This window comes from Pectinophora gossypiella, chromosome 2 (assembly GCF_024362695.1).
Source record: "Pectinophora gossypiella chromosome 2, ilPecGoss1.1, whole genome shotgun sequence".
NCBI classification, from domain to species: domain Eukaryota; kingdom Metazoa; phylum Arthropoda; class Insecta; order Lepidoptera; family Gelechiidae; genus Pectinophora; species Pectinophora gossypiella.
Genome location: NC_065405.1, coordinates 9,168,578 through 9,186,313, shown reverse-complemented (window position 1 = coordinate 9,186,313; position 17,736 = coordinate 9,168,578). Strand labels below are relative to the sequence as shown.

The 17,736-nt window shown below is 39.0% G+C and overlaps 2 protein-coding genes across 3 annotated transcripts; both read right to left on the bottom strand.

The window, feature by feature from the left end:
- Window positions 1-35: 35 nt before the first annotated feature.
- LOC126377505 (DNA-directed RNA polymerase II subunit RPB1) lies at window positions 36-12,827 on the bottom strand. Its single transcript, XM_050025252.1, has 7 exons — window positions 12,742-12,827; window positions 12,102-12,371; window positions 11,707-12,013; window positions 5,692-5,983; window positions 2,154-5,581; window positions 1,869-2,060; window positions 36-1,754 (listed from the first exon to the last, which is right to left on the bottom strand). Exons 1-7 carry the CDS (start codon window positions 12,820-12,822, stop codon window positions 619-621), a joined length of 5,706 nt encoding a protein of 1,901 aa, XP_049881209.1. The 5' UTR covers window positions 12,823-12,827; the 3' UTR covers window positions 36-618.
- Window positions 12,828-13,321: 494 nt separating this feature from the next.
- Window positions 13,322-16,389, bottom strand: LOC126377782 (potential E3 ubiquitin-protein ligase ariadne-2). 2 transcript variants are annotated; one of them, XM_050025612.1, is made up of 9 exons: window positions 16,315-16,389; window positions 15,957-16,236; window positions 15,636-15,882; window positions 15,164-15,339; window positions 14,473-14,658; window positions 14,169-14,354; window positions 13,966-14,082; window positions 13,736-13,888; window positions 13,322-13,654 (listed from the first exon to the last, which is right to left on the bottom strand). In XM_050025612.1, exons 2-9 carry the CDS (start codon window positions 16,176-16,178, stop codon window positions 13,484-13,486), a joined length of 1,458 nt encoding a protein of 485 aa, XP_049881569.1. In that variant the 5' UTR covers window positions 16,179-16,236; window positions 16,315-16,389; the 3' UTR covers window positions 13,322-13,483. The 2 variants fall into 2 exon arrangements, with proteins under 2 accessions (XP_049881569.1, XP_049881561.1); XM_050025604.1 differs by lacking the exon at window positions 16,315-16,389 and having other exon boundaries at window positions 15,957-16,306.
- Window positions 16,390-17,736: the final 1,347 nt, after the last annotated feature.

Here is a 17,736-nt window from a genome sequence, read left to right as displayed (position 1 = left end):
ATGAGTGACACGTAGATCTAAATAAAAGTCTCACATGGATTTTAATTTTTAATTCATATTTTGTTGAACTTACATTTATCATTTTAAAATTTAATACAAACTAGTATACTTATTTGAATGTTAGATATAACTTATAAACGGGGGGAAATTATAGACGGGAGATGTCTTTGGGATAGTTTTACACTTTTTTTCATCGTTTTTTGAGACAGGTGATGTATACGCGTACAGCACACATAAGAAAAAATCAACATCTCTAACGCATAAGAAAAAGAAGCTGTCACACAAATAACAAAACTCGAACCGAATGTTCATGTACTTCGGCAAAGGGAAATGCGTGCGAATAGCAACAGACTCCCGTCTATAATTTCTCTGAGTAACTATTGGGTCCTTACCAATTTTATAAAATCACAATGCTTTGAGAAACCAGTCAGTTCAAGGTGATGCAACAGACCCAACAAAAAATTGATCACTCACCATAACACTAATATTAATCCAGAATGGGATCTTATTGGAAATAACTTAATTTACTGCAAACGAGTGCGATAAATTCAATATCGTTTTACAAAAAAATACATAACATTCAAAGATATCATTATACAATGGAACTCCACTTTTGGTTTAGTCGTCACTATCCTCGTAAGTGGGAGAAGTAGGAGAGTAGCTCGGGGACGTTGGAGAATAAGTGGTAGGGCCGGCTGACGAGGGAGAGTACGCTGGAGAAGACGGGGAATAATTGGGAGAGGTAGGAGTGTAAGTCGGCGATGTCGGGGAATACTTGGTGGATGACGGAGAATAGCCCGGCGACGATGGAGAATAGTTGGGTGACGACGGGGAATAATTCGGGGACGACGGGGAATAACGAGTGCTCGCCGGGTGCTGCGGGGACGACGGCGAGTAAGTCGGACTTGTAGGCGAGTACTGCGGACTCGTCGGAGAATATTGAGGACTTGTCGGTGAATATGTAGGACTGCCTCCGGCAACTGACGGGGAAGTCGGAGAGTAATTCGGCGATGGTGAATACTTCGGCGATGATGGCGAATAACTCGGCGAAGTTGGAGAATACGCGGGGGAAGTCGGCGAGTACGACGGGCTCGTTGGCGAATACGCCGGCGAAGTAGGAGTGTAATTCGGAGAAGACGGCGAATAGCTCGGCGAAGCAGGGCTGTACACTGGACTAGTCGGAGAATAACTAGGGGACGATGGAGAATATCCGGGTGATGCCGGAGAATATGCCGGGCTCGTTGGTGAGTACGACGGGCTCGTAGGTGAATAGGATGGACTTGTAGGTGAATAACTTGGGGAAGTAGGCGAATAGCTGGGAGACGTCGGGGAGTACGCAGGACTCGTGGGCGAGTAACTCGGCGATGTCGGGGAGTAGCTGGGCGACGTCGGCGAATACGACGGAGATGTAGGTGAGTAGCCTGGCGACGTCGGCGAGTAGCTTGGAGATGTCGGTGAATAGATCGGAGAAGTAGGAGAATAATTGGGTGACGTCGGGGAATAAGATGGGCTGGTTGGAGAGTAGTGAGGCGATGTGGGAGTGAGACTTGGAGAAGCCGGGGCATATACGGGGCTTGTTGGGGAATACGATGGAGACGCTCCAGCAGGTGACGCATATGGGGACAGCGGGGGTCCGGGAGATCCGGGGGAACCTGGTTGAGGCGACCACGCACTGTACGCTGGCGATAGACCTGATGCATCTGAAGCGCCCGAAGGCGAGAACGATGGTCCTCCAGGTGTCATACTGCTTCCCACTGAAAGTAATAAAAAAATATTTTAAACCCAATGCACATTTCGAGATATCTCACAATACAATAAATGTAACAACCACAGAAGAAATCTGTAAAATTTAATTGATAATTAATTACCTTGACCAGGCGACCATACGCTACTAGCGTATCCAGGTGTGTTCTGATTTGACCATGGTGTCATCAGAGGTGTCATAGACGGAGTGCCGACGCCGAAGTACATGCCACCACCAACACCCATTCCAACACCAAGACCACCCATTTCCATGCCATGTTTGCACTTTTCGGCATCGAGTAACAAATCGAAACAACCTGAAAAATATAAAATAAATCGTAAATATACAGTCACTGCTAAATACGCCTCTATTTTCTCTCTTCTTATAGCAAGATAGATGGACATCATACCTGTTCCCATTCTCGGTAATTGTCCCATAATGATGTTTTCAGATACACCTCTCATAGGGTCTACTTCAGCGTGACTTGCAGCATCAAGCAACACGTCAACAGTTTCTTCGAAAGAGCATCTCATAAGCGCTCCAGTATCTTGTCTGTTAATTCCGTGACGAGTGATGGCCATAAGATGACCTTTAGCTGTCATTACGTCACAAAGCAAAGCAAGGTGACGGTAGTTTACGTACAGGCCGTAGAACTGCAAGACAGCGTTCATTTCTTTCTCCACTGATTTACGCACAGCTTCTATACCCAATACTTGGAATATCTCACAAATGTCGTTACTGAATGTCCTGATCGGGTCGACGTCCCTTTCAGAAAGTACTTTCATCAAAGAAGTACCGTCAGTTTCAAGTAGCCATTCAGCAATAGCTTTAAATTCTCCCTGTTCGGTGATAATTATACGTTTCTTGGCTTCAGTCTGAGGTAAATGCATATACACTTTTGCAATAGCTTCTATGCCCTGGAGAGTCATGTCTGACAACATGTTTGCCTCAATACATCTAAGGAACATGTCGTCTTCCATTTTATCAACAGTCTCTTCATCATTGTCTTGGAATTTACTTTCTTCATTGTTCATAATCCTAATACGTAACACAAGCTTCTCGGCGTTATCGTCGTTGAAGATACAATTCAAATCATCTCCAAATCCAGCATTAATCTTCTCAGCAATCTGTTCCATAGTCAATTTCTTATCTGTCATTCTCTTTCGATCCAATTCAATACGCAAAAGCCATGGAGATATTTTTGTGGGATCAAAATCAGGCATTTCGTAATAGACATTAACGAATTCCTGATCTTCAGCAATGACGGTGTTTTGGGGGTCAGGATCATAATAAATTGCAGTGTTTGCAGTGACTTTGCGAAGAGTGGTGTGTTCTAATCTGCAAAGAACATTCTTAGCTTTCTCCGCGTCTCTGGCTGCTCCTCCAGTTAAGAATACAGTTAGAGATGGAGCTTTCGGTTTCTTCGAAATGTTGATAATTTCCTTCAATCGGGGTACACCAAGGGTTACGTTTTTGGAAGATACACCAGCAAAATGGAAAGTGTTCAGTGTCATCTGAGTGGCAGGTTCTCCCAGTGACTGGGCAGCCAAAGCTCCTACCATTTCACCTGGATTGACTTGCGCCTGTTGGAAGCGAGTTTCAATTTCTCCAATCAACCATTCAAAAGCTTCACTAGAGAGTCGGTATTCTTCAGACACAAACTTTGTGCATAGAGTGGACCTTACTAGACATTGGAAAAGCAGAGTAGCGTTTTCATTAGCTTGTTTAGACAAACGATCTTCGCCCGCTACAATAACGCACTTCTTCAGAAGATCCTTCACACCTTGTATGACTTTAATTGGGCTCAGATCTGTGGGAAGTCTCTTGTCAATGTGGAAAATCTTTTGCACATTCCAAATCATCCTCTTGAAGTTGCAGGGCAGTACAACTTTAGATTCGCCACTAGGGAAGATTTGACGAAGAATTTCTCTATCTTTGCAAAGTTGCTCCCATTCGCTTTCAAGATCACCAATAACATAACCAGATTCTGTGAGTTCCTTGATGATGTCTTCATTAAATATTCTCTTCAAGTATCTTTCATTTGAAGGATCGAATTTAAACTTCTTTTCAAACGCTTTGTTAGATAATTTGACTGTTGGCAGATTTTGGAACTCCACTGTTTCTCCAGCTAGACCGTCTTCGCCGTACCTTAACTGAATCAGCTGTCCGACTGAATTACGGACAGTGCCGTCGTAATGTACCATTACAGACTCCATAGCCTTTATTAGACGTCGTTGAATATATCCAGTCTCAGCAGTTTTCACAGCAGTATCGATAAGACCTTCACGACCTCCCATAGCGTGGAAATAAAATTCCGAAGGCGTCAAGCCGGCAAGGTAAGAATTTTCTACAAACCCTCTAGACTCTGGACCGTAATCATCTTTGATGAAGTGCGGCAATGTTCTTTTACGGAAACCGAAAGGTATGCGTTTACCTTCAACGTTTTGTTGACCCACACAGGCAATAACCTGAGAAATATTGATGTTTGATCCTTTTGAACCGGCGACCACCATAGCTTTAAGGTTATTGTACTCAGTAAGAGACTTTTTGGCTGATCCACCAGTTTTGTCACGAGCGTCGTTCAGAATACGATTTACTTGATTTTCGAATGTCTGTCTGAGAGTGTTACCTGGTGTAGGTTCCAGCTCCATGTTGTGGGCTTTTTGAATGACTTCTATTACATCGTCTTTAGCTTTAACGATAGCACGCTGAATTTCTTGATATGTTTGAGGATCGGCAATGGTATCGCCAATACCGATAGAGTGGCCTTCCAGGAGAAGCCAGTTATTGATGACAGTTTGAATGTTACCATAAAATCGTCCAGCTGTTTCATGTCCCAATTCCAACATGCAAATATGCAACAAAGAACCTGCTGAAGCACCCAAAGATTTTTTACACAAGATACCCATGAGAAGTTCACCATGTTCTACAACAACTTTAGTGTCACCAGGTGAAATCCATTTGTATGGGCCATCATCCTCTTCATCAGGATGTGTGGAATGAGTTCGAATCATGTTTACATTACCAGGAATGATCAAGGTAAATATCTGTTTTCCAGTCCAAAGAGGTTGTGGTTTCAAAATGCATGGTTGTGGGATTTTCCCATCCCAAGTGGGTAAGAACATAAGAAGGTTCATCACTTGTTCTTTTGTCAGGAATACATCTCGTTTAGTCATTTTTCTTACAGCTGTTAATGTATCTTGTACAATACCCATAACAGGTTTGTTGGCTTGTGGTGTAATAATTTGTCTGGGTGTAATGTGAATGTTTTCCACTTCAGCACGGGTTTCCATTGATTGTGGCACATGAAGATTCATTTCATCACCATCAAAATCAGCGTTATATGGCGAAGTGCAACTTAAATTCATACGAAAAGTTGACCACGGAAGCACTTTTACTCTGTGGCCCATCATACTCATTTTGTGGAGAGTAGGTTGACGGTTGAAGATCACCAGATCATCATCTCTTAAATGTCTCTCAACTTTGTAACCATACTGCAAATGCAAATCTGAGGGTTTAGGGTGGAATCTCAAATCAATTCTCTCGCCATTGTCACGAACAATGTACTTTGCTCCTGGGTACTGTGCATTTCCTCTGCGCACTAATTCTTGCATTCTGTCGATATTGAAAGGTGTGACAAGCTCTGGGAATGTTAAATTTTGTGCAATTGATCTGGGTACGCCTACTTGATCAATACGTAAATTGGGATCTGGTGTGATGACAGTACGAGCCGAGAAGTCCACACGTTTGCCCATAAGGTTTCCACGGATTCTGCCTTCCTTACCCTTGAGGCGAGCTTTTATAGCTTTTAGTGGTTTTCCTGACTTCTGCATGGCTCTGAAATAAAAGTAAAAAAAAATATAGTTTTACTAGTACAACAGTGAGTGAGCATTACATCCAAAATTGACAATATAAATAATAGCAACTCCTGACATCAAAATACTCACTTTGGCATACCCGGCATATCATTATCCACAAAAGTAGCCACATGGAATTGCAATAATCTGATGTTCTCAGCTAAAACATGGGCTGCAGCTCCTGATTGTTCATTCCTCATAAGCTCATTATTAGCTTTAATAATGTCAGAAAGTTTGTGTGTCAAGTCATCTTGATTTTTAGCAGCACCGAACATGACAACTGCAGGTCGCACTGATAGTGGTGGCACAGGTAATACAGTGACAATCATCCAATCTGGTCTAGCAAATTTAGGATCCATACCCAATATGAATGACTCTTCATCTGTAAAAGATAACATCATAAATACTCCAGTCAGCAAAGAAAAAAGCTAAAATTTTAAACCTAATTGCATCACAATACATATACCATGTGTCTACACTCAGCGGGATCCCCTGTCTGGGAGACATAAGAGTGATGCAGAGAATTAGATCTGAATTTGTTCTACTGAATTATCCTGAAAACAGAATTTGTTCCGTTAAAAAAACGGAAATACAAAGTTTTCTAACCGACCTCCAGCCAGCGGGATATTTCCCAAAGTTAAGTCTGATGAAGTATAAATTGGTATTAACTTTTAGATCTGTATTTATTCTGTTCAACAAAACAAAAAAAATACTTCTGACGTCCTTACTTCAGCTACAATCAAGCTGCAATGAAACCTCCAGCCAGCGGGATATTTCCCAAAGTTAAGTCTGATGAAGTATAAATTGGTTTTAACTTTTAGATCTGTATTTATTCTGTTCAACAAAACAAAAAAACTACTTCTGACGTCCTTACTTCAGCTACAATCAAGCTGCAATGAAACCTCCAGTCAGCGGACTTTTTCTCTCACAGCTTCAATTTGTACCTGATACATAGTTTTTTTTTATATTCTACTCACATAATATCTTTCAAATTCTATACTTTTTAATTTAAGCACTAGATGTACGAATAGGTAATTTAAGTGAAATTATAGTCGTAAATAGGTTATTTTTTATTATTTTAGTGTAAAAGTTACAAAAGAATGTCATTGAGAGAAAAAGTCCGCTGACTGGAGGTTTCATTGCAGCTTGATTGTAGCTGATGTAAGGACGTCAGAAGTATTTTTTTTGTTTTGTTGAACAGAATAAATACAGATCTAAAAGTTAATACCAATTTATACTTCATCAGACTTAACTTTGGGAAATATCCCGCTGGCTGGAGGTCGGTTACAAAACTTTGTATTTCCGTTTTTTTAACGGAACAAATTCTGTTTTCAGGATAATTCAGTAGAACAAATTCAGATCTTTTTTTTTTTTTTTTTTTTTTTTTTTTTTTTTTTTTATATAAACTTGCAATCAGTCCTTGGACTTTCAGCAGTTCTTTTATATGGTATTATGTCGAGTGAGGCTTGTCCTTCCATTGTTGGACAGCCTTTATTGTGATAGGTTATCCCATATATGTAGCCGTCTAAGGCGTCTCGTATCGAGCGGTTCGCTAAGGTTCTGGGCATAGTGGTTTACATGGTGTGTGATTCTATCTTTGTATCTCTTTGTCGTGTTAGATATTTCTTCCCTGACAGTGGGTATCTCTAAGTATTCGTGGATTTCATCCATTCTTGTGAACCATGGGGCATTAACAATTTTCTTGAGCACATTATTCTGAAACCGCTGCAGTATCTCTATATTTGACATCCTCGCAGATCCCCAGAGCTGTATTCCATAAGTCCATATAGGCTTTAGGATCGCCTTGTAGATCAAAACTTTGTTGTTCACTGAGAGTTTAGATTTCCTTCCGAGTAGCCACTCCAGGGATTTGAGTTTGCAATTCAACTCAACACGTTTCTTTTGTATGTGGAATTTCCATGTTTGTTTTCGATCAAGGTAAAATCCAAGGTATTTAACAACTGTACTATGTGGTAACGTATGTTCTCCAAGTTTGACAGCTGCGGTGTCACCATTACGTAGTGTGAAGGTAATGTGATTTGACTTGGCCGCACTTGCCTTGATACGCCAGTCTTTCATCCACTTGTGAATTTTGTTGAGGTGTGTTTGTAAGATGTGTGATGCAGTGTTTGAGCTTTCGTGAGATGTTAGTATGGCCGTATCATCAGCGAAGGTTGCTGTTATGATATTTTCAGATTCTGGCACATCAGCTGTAAATAGCAAGTATAAAGATGGTCCCAATACCGACCCCTGTGGAACTCCTGCTTTAACGTTATAGAAACTAGAGGTTGCGTCGTTAACTTTTACATAAAAGGTTCTGTCTTCTAGGTAGGATTTGAAGAGCAGATACATGTTATGCGGAAGTAGTTTCTTCAACTTGTAGAGTAGCCCATCGTGCCACACTTTATCGAATGCCTGTTGTACATCAAGAAATACCCCTGAGCAGTATTTCTTACATTCTAGAGCTTTCCTAATGTGGTCACACACTCTATGGACTTGCTCGATTGTTCCATGGTTTTTGCGGAATCCAAATTGGTGATCTGGTATAGCTTGGTTTATGTATTTATGAAGACGATGTGATATAACTTTTTCCAGGACCTTGGACAGCACCGGGAGAAGGCTTATCGGCCTGTAGGATGACGTTAGATGCGGTGGCTTGCCAGGTTTGGGCACCATGGTTATTTGAGACACTTTCCAAATGCTGGGGTAATATGAGTTTCGTAGTATAGAATTAAATAGTTGCGTGATGTAGACTACTGCTTTTTTTGGTAGGTTTCTTAGTATTTCAGCGGTTATTAAATCAAAACCAGGGGCTTTTTTCAATCCTAGATCAAAGATCAATCGCCGAACCTCTGCAGGTGTACAGCATTGAATGGGAGGACTGAGTTGAAGATCGGTTTTAAGGAACGATTGGACTTCACTATCCATTTCATCTGTACCTAAGTCATCGTTTGGAACGAACACATCTCTCAGGAACCTTCCATAAGTTTCTGCTTTCTCTTCGTCTGTTTTAGCCCAACTACCGTCTTTTGTTTTAATTGGATGCTGTGCATGCTGCGGTTTGTCACGAATTTTGGCAGCTTTCCATAGCGAATGTTCATTTTTTGATGGAACTGAAGGTGCTAAATTTTGTAAGTATTGTTGCATTGTTTTGTTTTCTATTTCCGCTATAACTTTTTTGAGCTCAGCCGCTGCTTTATTAAAGGCCCTTTTATCTGCAGGATGTCGACTACAGTGCCATACTCGTCTGAGTCGCCGCTTTTCCAAGACTTTTTGCTTTACGTATTTCGACATTGATTGTTTTCTTGCTTCTATGCGAGTTTTACAATCTGGAGTGCTGAGCCACGCTGCCTTTTGGATGCTCTTTGTTATGTTTATAGTGGCATTCTCAATATCCATGTCTGACTTAAGTGGGACTTTGAGATTTATATTGTCGGTTAAATATTCTGCAAAGTGGTTCCAATTAGTATTCTTGTTGTAAAGGTACGGATTCTTAAGCGAGCTGGTTATAGTCGTACTCATAGTTAGGATGGCTGGTGAGTGATCTGATGAGGTGTCGTAGCAGCTTTGGATGTCTAGGTGATGGGTTTGTAGACCTTTATGTATAAAGAAGTCTATTAGGTCTGGTAGTCTATTGACGTCTGTGGGCCAATATGTTGGTTCACATGTAGTGAGGACATGCAAGTGATTTCTCTCGGCTGTTCTTTTTAAACTTCGCCCTCTTGTATTAGTAACACGGCAACCCCAGTGTGTATTTTTGGCATTTAAGTCACCACCGACTATGAACCGGTTTCCCAGACTTTGAAAGAAGTGACTGAAGTCGATATCGTTCGTTTCAGGTTCTCGTTTCTTTTTAGGGGGACAATAGATAGATGTGATTGTTATTGGCCCTCGATTATCTTGCACCATTATGGATGTGGCTTGTATTTTTGCTGTCTGGTATTCTGGTAATAACTGGTGTTTAATGTTACTTCTTATGACGATTGCAGAACCAGCATGTGCTGTACCATCTGGGTGTGGTGTTGTGTAGATACAGTATCCATCTAAGGTAATTGATGGCTGACTTGTAAGGTGTGCTTCGGATACCAGTAAGATATCTAGATATTGTATATTAAACAAAATGCTAATATCGTCTTTCTTGTCTATGAGACCGTTTATGTTCCACGTTGCAATACGAAGAGCCATTTTTTAGCGAGCTAACTTGTTGATGACTGTGGTCAGAAGACCCATCAATGTGCCCATTTGATCAATAAGTCGATCAAGCTTCTCAGCTTGTTTCAAAAGAATGAGTTCTAGATTATTTGGTTCTCCTAGTGTAGCGTGTGCGTATGATCGGTATCTGTTGTTGTTGGCTGGTTGTTCTTTTTCCTTATCGTCTTGTGTTGCTGTGGTCAGGTTTGATTGGGGAAATTTTGTTTTTAGTGGTGGGTATTGCGCTTTTGTTTGAGAAGTATATGCCGTTGTATGAGTACTTCGTGGTTCTTCCTTTGTTGTGCTGTCTTGAAGCTCAGTTGGTTTAGTCACTCCTTTGTACTGTTTTTTAGTGCGAGTCTTTCTATCTAGAATTTCTTTATATACTTTGCAGCCCTTGTAACTGGCCGGGTGGCTTTCAGAACACAGCGCGCAAGTGGCTGGAGAATTTTTATCTTTGATGCAATCGGTAGTCTTATGGGGTCCACCACATTTTACACAGCGGTGCGGTCTCATGCAGTTATTTTTGCTATGTCCGTATTGTTGACACCGAGTACATTGGACTATGGTGTGCTGTTTTTTGGGATCTTCTATTTTCACCTTTTGATGGAAGATAAATTCTATGTCCTTAAGACGTGCGTTGTTTTCGTGAGGTCGTATATTTACGAAGAAAGTGTTCAGGGGGTCCTTTGTTCCTCTTTTACGAGCAGTGATAATTTCACCTTCGACTTGGTTTCCGGTTTCTTCAATGGCTTTGATGATTTCCTCTGTGGGTGTGCTATGGTGGAGGTGTTTGATCACAATTCTTGTTGATTTTTTATCTTTTCTAGTGAAAGTGTGTCCAATGAGACCTTTAGAACGTACTAGTCCAATCATGATTTGGTAAGTTTCTACTGTTTTTGTTGTAATTATTAGTTGATTCCTTGATACAACTTTGTAGGTGTAGTTTTCCTTTGCTACTTCTTGTTCTAGCAGCTCGGAGAGTTTTTGTAGGTCCTCTATTCCATAAAGTATAATAGGTGGAGGCTTCGGTGTGTTGTGCTTTTTGTTGTTACGAGTGACTTGTTCTCGGTTATTATCTTCTACGGGATCTACTTCCAAATCGTTGAAACTATTTGAAGTTTCAAGAGCATTAGTGTTATCGCTATCAGCCGGAATACCTCTATGCTCATTCAGAGCTTGGTAGTTTTTTCGTTTCACGAATTTTGACTTTGGGGTTGACCATTGTTCTTCATTACCAGGTGAGCGTGTCCGTTTCTGCATTTGTTCAGGCATTCTTTGCCATGGAATCATAGGATTAACTTGAGATCCCGATTGGGTGTCAGCAGTTGACATACTTTTGCTTGTGGTGGTATTGTTGTTTTTGTTGAACATACTTGGATGGAATGTTTGCTGGAAGAGTTTCTTGGGTGGTGGATTTTCCATTTTTGTTGATAGTGTTTTGGTTTCAGAACGAATTCGTAGTAGGAATTTATTTTCTAATTCTGGCAACACTATTCAAGGTGTCAGTTGTCATATTGACATATTTATTTTCCCAAATTGGAGGGTAGAAAATTAAACTTTGCTAGTTGAAATGTCACTTGTGGATTTCACTTGCACCTTTTGTTACGAAAAACACAGATTTTCACTAAGATAACGATATCACTTAGTTCACAGATGTTATATTTTAAAATGTATATGTTTTTGTTTTAATTTTTACTTGTTTTCATAACTAATCAGCAAATTCAGATCTAATTCTCTGCATCACTCTTATGTCTCCCAGACAGGGGATCCCGCTGAGTGTAGACACATACATATACCTACCGATCGAAAGCTTAAGTTCAAACTCATCGTTCCTTATCCAGCTATTTCTAGTTGCATAATAGGTATTAATTTTACTTAACCATAAAATACTTTAAATATACGTTTTGTCACCTGTGATATGCTTTAAAATTTCCCAAACTCTTTCAGCTGTGATTATAATTTTCTTTTCTTGTGTGTCCTCATTTGCATGCTTCCATTCAGCAGTGACGTCCAAACCCTGTCTTCTAATGGATGGCTGGTAATGTCCGCAACCTCCATGACCTGTACCTTTCTTCCCCTCTTCACCTTCCTTCCCTATATCCATATCTTCACCACCCTCACAAATATTTTTGCCTTTGCACAAGTCATATACATATGTCAACCTTTTACGTGGCTGACCCTTAGATTTCATCACCACCTCTTTGATTTTTGGATTTGTCTAAAATATGAAACATTTTATCAGTAATAGGTAGAATGCCTTAACTTCATTATTTGAATAATAATAATGAAAAGAATGATTCACTTACCGGACTGACAAGCAGTTTTGAACAATAAAAACAAACGCATCTCAAAATTTTTATTGTTTTTGTTATGAAACCAATGTGAAACACTGGTTTGGCCAAATCAATGTGACCAAAGTGACCAGGACACTCCGTCATGTTTCCAGCGCACGTTTGGCATCTGGAACTTCTATCGATCACCCCTTGTCGAGGATCCATGAGTCCACCCAGCTTGGGCCTTCCCCCCTCCATAGTTTCAGGGAAGCGAATGCCTCCATCTGTGACTGACATACGTCGCTAAAAAAGAAAATTATATCCTTATAAATAACCTTGATTTGCTGTTTGACAATTAACGGTGCTCTTTCCTTGATTGCTCAGCAAAAGATAAGGGCATAATATTGTGAAATAGGGCCATTGAAGTAACGCATATTCTAACAAAATCCAATATCACTGATGCTCTTAGGTATTTAGGAGATCTTGGAAATATAGATAACTGCTTTTATTGAAGCCAATATGCTGTTGGTATACACACTCCGCACAACACAACATGACCCTAACTGCGTGCCACAAATACGACATCAAAAAGTAAAGTTTCCAATCATAATGACGTAAAAATTAAACCACGTCTGAAAGTTTATATTACAAAGTTTATAAATTATTTACTTACGATTTCATCTGGTGATAATATACCAAATTGTACTCTTTTTACTTGGCGCAAAGGCGCCTTCGAATCATTCGTGGTAGCCATTTTGAATGGCTATGAGCCATAAACTGTAGAATTGCAGGTTATAAAGCGGATATGTGTTACCAGAGTAAAAAAAATAATTATAGTAAGAAGCGGAACGGAAGAGTGACAGAGGAAGTCTATATCATTTGCGTCGATGGAAAAATATCCTAGGATGTTGTCTTTTTGCTAAATATCCAGTTAGAATAGAACTTACATAAGTTGTTGACATACCTACATAAGTTCCGACTTAATATTTGCAAAAAGACAAATAGGATATTTTTTATTGACATCCGGTGCTCTGTGGACTTAGCACCGTAAGCGCGCGACTCTTTCTCGCCTCGACATACATCACCCGTCGCTCTCTCACAGTACTGCATAGAAAGAGACAGATGATCTCTGTCGCGGCGAGTAGCGTGCTTGCGGTGCTAAGCCAGTGCTAAGCCCGCTGGTATTCACCAAGCTATCTTTTCATCAAAGCTAGTATATCGGAAATGAGTTCTATGTATACCAAAAAAGGAAACCATTTTTTAATTACCTATATTTTATTGCAAAGTCATGTTAATAATAAATATACTTTGGCAGAACAAAAAATCTAGCTTTCACAAATATTATACAAACGTGCAGAACTGTTATTTAATACTAAATATTATTGTATTCTCTTAAAAATGCATTATGAGGTTCATTATACTTTGCTACTGGAGGCGATATTCGTGTGAAATTCTAGGAAATCCTTCAGTAGTGTTGTACGTCTTTTCTCTGCTATATCCATTTGATTTTCTAAATCTCCTCTGTCTGTTGTCTCAGCTCTTTCCACTTTCCATGACAAATTCTCTATTTCAGCTTCTAGTTGAGCCTATAAAAAATCATGATTATTAGTATGAGTTATTAGGAATAGGTTGTAGATTTGGAATGTTAAAATGTTTGTAACACAAACCTGTTGGTACTCAAAAAGCTCTTTCCTAGGACCAACTTCCATATAATAAGCGTAAGGATAAGTGTACTGAAGTGTATATCGACATCGTTTGAGAAGCCTTGCAGCATCCCATAGGTACTGCCAGTCTATCCAAGTCCCTTCACCAGCCATCACCTACAAAAGAAAAAAGATGTCTCACCCTATCTTCAATATCAAAACTACTAAAACATAGCAACTGTAGTCAATATTACCTTCTGGTTGATACGACTTTTCAGACTTGCCAGAGTTTGTTCCTCCAGTTTTAGAGAACGAGCATGGTTTTCCCATCTTTCATAATAATGCAGATATTTCTTAAGAGCTTCTCGTGCCTAAAACATAGTTTATATAATATATTATTTGTTAAAAAAGAAGTCATCTACAAAGTAATGTTAACAAAGCTTAATTTCTTAATAACCTGAGCATGTTGACTATCATTGGCCAAGTTAGGATCTTCCTTATAACGACTGCACTCGTAATATTCTGACCCATGGGTCTTCCAGTCACCCAAGCATACCCAACAGAAATCATGTCTACATGCTCCACACTGCATATGGTTACACCCTCCATTCTTTTCTATGCATATCTGACATTTCGGACAATCCTGTAACAATACAATGTGTATTAGTCAAATAAATAGAATACATATAATCAGAATGTGATTTCGTTCAATTTTGTACCAAAGAGATAAAAGGGAACAGTAGTTGTATTTATAAACCAACCTTAGTATGAGCACTAATATAATTGGCAGTTTCAGAGTCATCAGCACACTTGGTAAGCCACCGGCGTATGGTAGGGCAGTCAGTAGGTGCATGGTGCGGAGCCCCACATGAGAAGCAGGTGAGAAGTTCACAGCCACGGCACTCCACGCGCCGCGCCCCTTCTCGGGTCCAAGCGCGGAATATCCACTAACATGAGATAACATTTCAGTAAATCCAACTTTCAGACAATCACAAATCAATATCAAATTCTATTCAGAGAAGCAATTCATCTAAGAAAGTAATATTACTATTTGACATTTGTTGACATTGGACACTTTTATATGCGCAAATTTCAAATTGCAATTTTGCTTTTGAGATGAATCGCTTTGATGTGGCCTATTTAACCACCCAGATCTAATATCAATGCTACCTACATTTTTAAGAAATGATAGGTATAATTTACAAAATGAATTGTTTTCATGTCACATAACATTCAATATCATTGATAGCAGGAAAATTTGAGTCATATAAATTGAAGGTGACATCAATATGCAAACAAAAACATGTGAAATAATAGTAGGTACCTAATGTAAGTAATGTTTAGTTCCAAGAATTGTTATTTATATAATGCAGTCATAGTATTTTGGTATTAAAACATATCTTTTATCCTTGTAACAAAAAAAATATGGTCATATAAGGGTTAGAACATTACCTGACAGTTCGGGCCAGGACAGAATCTAAGTTGTGGGTGTGATTTTACATGGTCCTTGAACATAAACTGTTGATAGCGGTCCCTAAGACCTGGCTTTGCCACATGAGATAGCACAAAGTCTTCAGGTGCCCTTACTTCACACTCTTGAGCCATACACTGGATTGTATTTGAAACACCTGCAATATTAGCATGACATCTTTCTTATCAAAACAATATAAATGATCTGTAATCAGAACTCCTTTATGTAAAAGCAATCAATTTCTCACAATACTAATGATGTTGTTATACCTATATTTTACCCCTACCACATAAGAATACCCCCCACTGAGTTATGTTTAGATTTTGCTTATTTAATAGGTGACAAATAGCCAGCCATATCTGTCCTATATAAAAATATAGAAGACTTCACCTGAACATTGACTTGACACATGAACATTGATAAACAAATACAGAATACCTATTAGATATTTACCTTGCATTATTTGTACTTCAAAATGCATTCCCCAACAATCATTACAAAAGTAGTGCCCACAAGCCAGAGCACTGTATTTCTGCAAGGGAGGGCAGGTTGCACAGACAGCACAGATCGTGCGGCTGGCGCCCGCCTGACACGAAGACAAGCGAGGTTTTACGCGACTGTATACCAGCACCTCGTTTGCGTTTTCCTTATACTTATTAATAATCTCTTGAGCATTCCATTGATAGGCATGTAACATTACCTACAAAACATTAAAATTTTAATTATTTAATTATACAATTAGAATCTGTACACGAACTTCAGGAAAAGACGAACCTTGGCGAGTGACGGCGTAATTTGAAGGCTATTGCTGAGCAACTCAATGGATTCATTCAACAATTTCTCTACTTCCTCTACCTTCAGACAGGAATACAAAAAATACTCCGGATCAGCCTTACTCCGGTCCACCGTCTCCATATCACAATCATCCTGTCCTCCGTAGTAATCATAGTCGTCTCCCTCGTTGTCCGAATATTCCATATCAGATTCCGCAGACATTTTGTTAGTTGGCTGGTTGTTAGTGAATATCAGGAAATCATAAACATGGCGCGAGGCACTAGAAAAACAAACCACTGATGAGTGAAGGCGCTAATATATGTAATATAATTTATAAAAACTATGTTTCCTTTATTACTTGTTTCATAAATAAAAATAAATAAAACAATAATCAATGACGGCCGACTATTTATTACCATTTACAACAATTTTCTACTATAATGATACCAACCGTTGGTGCGTAAAAACTACTAGACAGTAAAGTGTCTTTCTACAAAAGTGAATAAATCGAAGTTTACACTTTTCTTCTGTAGGAACAAAAAAAATCCATATATCTCTATTTAATAGCTTGCGTGTACGACAAAGAAATCATACAAAAATGTAATCGTATTTGTTTTTTTTACTTCATTTTTTTTACAATCACTTTCTTTTTTTTTCATGCTTGGAACATTAAAATAACATTGTCATAAAAAGTTAACCATATCAATAAATTCTGACTGAGTTGGTAGAAATTATGGTTAATTTCTAAACATTCACCTTATGTATATGGCCGATACGTAGTATCCTGAGGTAGTATCTCTTACTAGTCTGTGTGTCGCCGGACAGACCGTCCAAAGACCGGACCATCAGATTTACTGCATGCCTCAAGATTCCTCAAAAAAATATACTTGGTGCTGTATACAGAATGTTGGTGACATCGTAACGAATACTGAGGGGGATGATATCAAGCTGATATCAAGTGGAATTTTTCCGTCGCAAAATTCATGACTTTTTTTAGTTTTTTTTTAATTATTTTTAATTCTATACTTTGCGATGAAAAAATCCACTTGATATTAATTCAGAATAATCAGCTGAATCATCCCCCTCAGTATTCGTTACGATGTCACTTACACCGCGCACAAGTACATACCTACTGTAGCCATACAAGGGTGTTAGTGACGCCGTAACGAATACTGAGGGAGATGATTCAGACCATGAGTCTGAGTTGATATCAAGTGGAATTTTCAGTCGGAAAATTCATGAAAATTTTTGTTTTTTTTTAAGTTATTTTCTGTTCCAAACTTTTTGGTATCAAATTCCATTTGATATCATCTCAGAATCATGGTCTCAAAGTTTTCGTTACGATGTATAGTTGCCATCGTTTAAATCTAATTTTGAGGATAACAAACATATGCATCTTTTATCTTTGTTTTTGAGTCTGCTCCTCTGCGGCTGCTGGTTGGTGGAGGTGTTTTTCGGTAGGGTATAAAATGATAACCCTTGTCTTGTATTGTACCCAGGCACACACTTCTTCCACCCATTATTATTCAAATCAAAATAAATAACATAATTCTATATTTAATCAGATCCAAATATAAGTTTGTCTTTGCCATTACATTATATTTTTGAATAATTTTGTACCCGAGTAATGAGAAAATAGGTAATTATCACGTTAAATCTGGACATCGCCATCTATATCATATTTGGGAACATAGCCTGGAAGTCCCTCATTGCATTATCTGATTTTAATTTTCTTAATGTAGAAACCATTCTGTTTTTAAGAATTAATAATGTACACAGT